Below are 5,000 nucleotides of genomic sequence, written 5' to 3' on the forward strand. Positions count from 1 at the left end.
CTTTTCACTCTCTTTCTCTGTTTTTTTTTCTTTCTTTTCTCTCTGTCTTTTTTCTTTCTATCTTTTTCTTTTTCATTTTCTTTCTTCTCCCGGTTTCTTTCTCTTTTTCTTCCTTTGTTCTTTCTCTCTCTTTTTCATTCTTTCTTTCATTTTTTTTCTTTCTTCTTTAATCTCGTTTCATAATAATGTCTCAGTTACCGATCTCCAATACTATTATATTTTACTTATATTTTATTATACGTATATATTATACTTATATTTTACTTATATTATATTATACTTATATTATATTATCTTATACGTATATTATATTATACTTATATTTTACTTATATTATATTATGTTATACGTATATTATATTATACTTATGTTATATTATATTTTACTTATATTATATTATATTATACTTATATTTTACTTATATTATATTATACTTATAGTATATTATATTTTACTTATTTTATATTATACTTATATTATATTATATTTTACTTATATTATATTATACTTATATTATATTATACTAATATTTTACTTATACGATACCAAATACTTGTCATTCCTCTTTTTAATTGCTCTTTCTCTCTCCCTTCAGACTATGGCCGCCAGAGGAAGCGACTGCACTCGACCTCGAAGTCCGAGGAGGGCGAGAGCGAGGTCACTCCGAGGAAGAAGCCCGCCCTCTCGCCCCAGTCCTCCTTCGAGTAGTTCCTCGAGGACGAGAAGAAGCCCGAGTGTTTCGAGTCGTCCTCCTCTGGCCTGCGGGTGTTTCGCGAGGTCCGTGGTTCGGCGAGGGAGGTCGTCCGTCTGTCTGTCGGGTTGGGGCCACGACGACTGGGGAGGTTGAGGAGAGTTTGGGTTCTCTCGGGTCGAGTGAGGAGAATTTCTGTTCCCTTCGGTCGAGTGAGGAGAGTTTCAGTTCCTTTCGGTCGAGAGAGGAAGACTTCACTTCTCTCGGGTCGATTTGAGGAAAACTTCACTTCTCAAACACGTCCCTGTCCCGTCGACTTGGCTCGATCGAGGAAAACTTCACTTCCCTCGGATCAGTTGAAGAAAACTTCACTTCCCTTCGGTCGAGTGAGGAAAACTTCACTTCCCTTCGCTCGATCGAGGAAAACTTCACCTCCCAAACTCGTCCCTGTCCCGTCGACTTGGCTCGATCGAGGAAAACTTCACTTCCCTCGGATCAGTTGAGGAAAACTTCACTTCCCTCGGGTCGATTTGAGGAAAACGTCCCCGAGCTCGACCTCAGACTCGTCCCTGTCCCTTCCTTGGGGTCCTTCCTGGCGAGGTGGTCGACGTGTAGTGTCCGAGGTCCGAGAAGCGCACGCACGCTCTCTCTCTCTCTCTCTTTCTTTCTCTTTTGTCTATTTATCTTTCTCTATCTCCCTCTCTCTTTTTTTTCTATTCTCTATTTTGTTTTTCTTTATCTCTCTTCCTCACTTTTGTCTATTTATCTTTACCTCTCTTCCTCACTTTTGTCTATTTATCTTTCTTTATCTTTCTTCCACACTTTCCTCTTTATCTTTCTTTATCTCTCATCCTGACTTTCCTCTATTTATCTTTCTTTATCTCTCTCTCTTTTCTTTATTTATCTCCCTTTATCTCTATCACTTTTCCTTATTTATCTCCCTTTACCTCTCTCCCTCTTCGTCCATTCCTCGGCTGTGACCCGCATGGCACTATTATCCCCCTGTGTCTTCTTCAATAGCTTTCTAAACGAGGCTCAACACACGGAGTCGTAAATAAATACTTCAGGCGATATTTATAGACAGTTGTAGTGTCACTTGTGATTGGGTTCCTCTCGCGGCGGAAGGGTCCCAGGCCGGACGGTCCGGGTTCGGGAGGCCAGAGAGACCGAACGAACCCCGAGAGAGAGAGACCCAGTTGGAGTGTCGCGGTCTCTCTCGCCCCGGTTGCAATTTGCTGTGTTTTTTTTTTATGTGTCTCTCCTCTGATGTATTTTTATTTTTTTATCGTATTTTCCTTTATCGTATGTTTTTTTTATGTGTCTCTCTTCTGATGTATTTTTATTTTTTTTTATCGTATTTTCCCTTTTTTTGGGTGTATGGATGGAAACGTTTGTCTTTCAAGCCTCCCCTCCGGCCTGTTCGTCTTCACGGGTGTTGCGCCCCCCCCCCCCCCCACAACACCCGTGAGGCGGTACACTCCGTAATTGGTATATTCTCGTGCATTAGAACGTTCTCGCGTATTTGCAATCAATACGCCAAGAACCGATAAAAAAAAAAAAACCCTAAGTGCAATCACCGAGCCGAGGGGAGGTACATCTTTAGGCTAGTCAACTGTATTTATTTGTAATTTAAATTAATATTATGTATTTGTAGAACATCAAAAGATTTATTCGTTTATGTTTGCTGTCATAGAGGAAACTTTTAAGCTAGATTCTGGAGTGAATTCGGGAAAGAAAAAAATGATGAAAGTGAGCCAAATATTGTATCTACGAGAAGAGGAACGCATGTCATTGGAAGCTTGTAGGCCTAGATGTACTGGCGTCCTCAAAAAAAAAGTGTAGAGCAGGACGCGGTCGGCTCAGCGAGGCAGCCTCGTCCCACCCTCGACGGCTGCAAGTAGACTAAGTTATCTTTAGCGGCCAAAACGTATCAGGTTAATTGCTGGAGCAGAAGGGGACCCGAACCCCAGGTCTTGGTGGTAGTGAAATAACTCCTAGTGTTAACGGCCGAGCGCGTCGCCGCCTCCGCTGAGCGGCCGCGGCGCCGGGGCGGCTCTCGGCCCAGGCCTCGCGGGAGACTCGCTTCTGCGCCCCCGTCGTGCGCCACTCCGTCTGGGCGAGTGACTCGGAATGGGACCGAGAAGGAGTCTCCGGGAGGCGCTGGTCACGTGCCGCCGCCGCCGCTGCCGCCGCGAGGGCCCTCCGACGCGCCGCCCACATAGAGTAAGCTGGTGTAGGGCGCAGGGCGTCACGCGCAGCGCCTCGGTGTCCCCTCGGGCGCTGCGGCGAGCCTCTGCTTGTACTGAATCATGGTTTATAAACTTAATGATCTCATTGTATATCGTACAACTCTTTTAAGTTAACCAACTTATAGTAATATTGGCGTGAAAGGACGAAAGCGTGTGAAGTGACTAAATATCTGAGCCTTTCCTCGCGTGGCGGGGAAGGCGGCGGCGCTGCAGCCGTGCTCGAGCGAGTGCCCTCTGCAGCGTCGCCTTCTGTAAGTGCGAGAGTCGCATGACGTGGTTATTGAGGTGTGTGGTTGATGAGGCGTGTGGTTGATGAGGTGTGTGGTTGATGAGGTGTGTGGTAGTGTGACCCAGCTCGTGGCTGCGGCGCCAGGTGGCCGTCTCCACTGGCTCATGCAATACCCGGCATCTAGTCCAAAGTCCTCCTCGAGAGGGATATTCCACTCGCTCCTTGATCCTCGACCGGGAGAGCTGAACCATTTAGAGATATATTTTTTACAATGTTATTGCGATTTTTTTGTTTGTTTGTTTGTTTGCTCAGTTGACAAGGTTACGTGGCATGGCGGGAGAAATATGTGGTTTTTGTTAATTTATGATAAAAGAAAAAAAAATTGTCATTATTAATTTGCTAATTTATTTATTCCATATTATTAGTTCAAGTTGGCAAAATCAACATAAACATAAACAAATTTCCTTCTGAATTCGAAACAACTTTTTCAAAAATCCATTTACCTTCATATTCACCCCCCCCCCCCCCAAAAAAAAAAAAATCCAACTTTTTATCAAGATATCAGAAGAAAATACTCAAAATCCAACTTTTTATCAAGATATCAGAAGAAATTACCCAAAATCCAACTTTTTATCAGGATACCAGAAGAAAATACTCAAAATCCAACTTTTTATCAAGAAATCAGAGAAAAAAAATACTCAAACTCCAACTTTTTATCAGGAAATACAACCATTTTCGGATACCCAGTCACCGCCGCGCCCACATCCGACACAGCGCCGCCCCGTCGACCGTGTCAGCGGGCGGAGCGGTGTCGGAACGGGCGGGGGAAAAGCACACACACTCAGGACATGTTTAGTGTAGTGTTCGGTTCAAGATTAAAAAGGGATTTTGTATTTCGTGTTAGAGTGTGGTATTCAGTTCAAGATTAAAAAGGGTAAAATTTTGTATTTCGTGTTAGAGTGGTATTCTGTTCAGGATTAAAAATGGATTTTGTATTTCGTGTTGGTGTGGTATTCTGTTCAATCGGATTTTGTATTTCGTTTTAGAGTGTGATATTCAGTTCAAGGGATTTTGTATTTCGTGTTAGAGTGGTATTCTGTTTTAAGATTAAAAAGGGGATTTTGTATTTCGTATTAGTGTGTGATATTCAGTTCAAGATTAAAAAGGGATTTTGTAATTCGTGTTAGAATATGGTAGTCTTCTTAAGATTAAAAAGGGATTTTGTATTTCGTGTTAGTTTGTGGTATTCTGTTCAAGATTAAAAAGGGTTTTTGTAATTCTCTTCAAGATTAAAAAGGGATTTTGTAATTCGTGTTAGTGTGGTATTCTGTTTTAAGATTAAAAAGGGATTTTGTAATTCGTGTTAGTGTGGTATTCTGTTTTAAAGATTAAAATCGGATTTTGTATTCTAGTTTGAAAATAGTTTTCTTTTAGTCATGGGTGAAAGCACACACTCGCTACATATTAAACATATTAGTATTCCACATGGTTTAAGCTTTAAAATCAAAAAAGAAAAAAAAGACTATATTTCCCCAAGGATTTAAAAAAAAAGAAGAAAAAAAAATTTCTCCCAATCAAGCGAAATCTCACACACTCGCTGTATTTTAGTGTGAAACCTTTGACTTAAAAAAAAAAAAAAAAAAAAAAAAAAAAAATGGATCTTGTTTTGAATCCGGTCGGAAAACAGTCTTCTCCCCCCCCCACCCCCACCATCCACGAACGGTCAATCGTAAAATCAAAATAATGTTTAATTCCGGTTCGAGGACGAGGAGCAATGGTAACAATATTGTTTGAAATAAATATAAGTGTTGGATAAATGTAATTGCTGACG

At 41.5% G+C, this 5,000-nt stretch overlaps 2 protein-coding genes across 2 annotated transcripts in view; both read left to right on the forward strand.

Moving 5' to 3' along the window:
* The window catches only part of LOC113807033 (uncharacterized), a 21,063-nt gene extending 18,775 nt beyond the window's left edge, over nucleotides 1-2,288 (forward strand). The window contains exon 2 of the mRNA XM_070130816.1: nucleotides 596-2,288. Coding sequence (XP_069986917.1) covers nucleotides 596-708 — 113 coding nt within the window. The 3' untranslated portion in view covers nucleotides 709-2,288. The remainder of the gene's footprint in view (nucleotides 1-595) is intronic.
* Nucleotides 2,289-4,017: 1,729 nt separating this feature from the next.
* LOC138864181 (serine-rich adhesin for platelets-like) overlaps nucleotides 4,018-5,000 on the forward strand; it is a 12,897-nt gene continuing 11,914 nt past the window's right edge. The window contains exon 1 of the mRNA XM_070130249.1: nucleotides 4,018-4,068. Coding sequence (XP_069986350.1) covers nucleotides 4,018-4,068 — 51 coding nt within the window. The remainder of the gene's footprint in view (nucleotides 4,069-5,000) is intronic.

Source organism: Penaeus vannamei, chromosome 15 (genome assembly GCF_042767895.1).
Source record: "Penaeus vannamei isolate JL-2024 chromosome 15, ASM4276789v1, whole genome shotgun sequence".
In the NCBI taxonomy this organism is placed as follows: domain Eukaryota; kingdom Metazoa; phylum Arthropoda; class Malacostraca; order Decapoda; family Penaeidae; genus Penaeus; species Penaeus vannamei.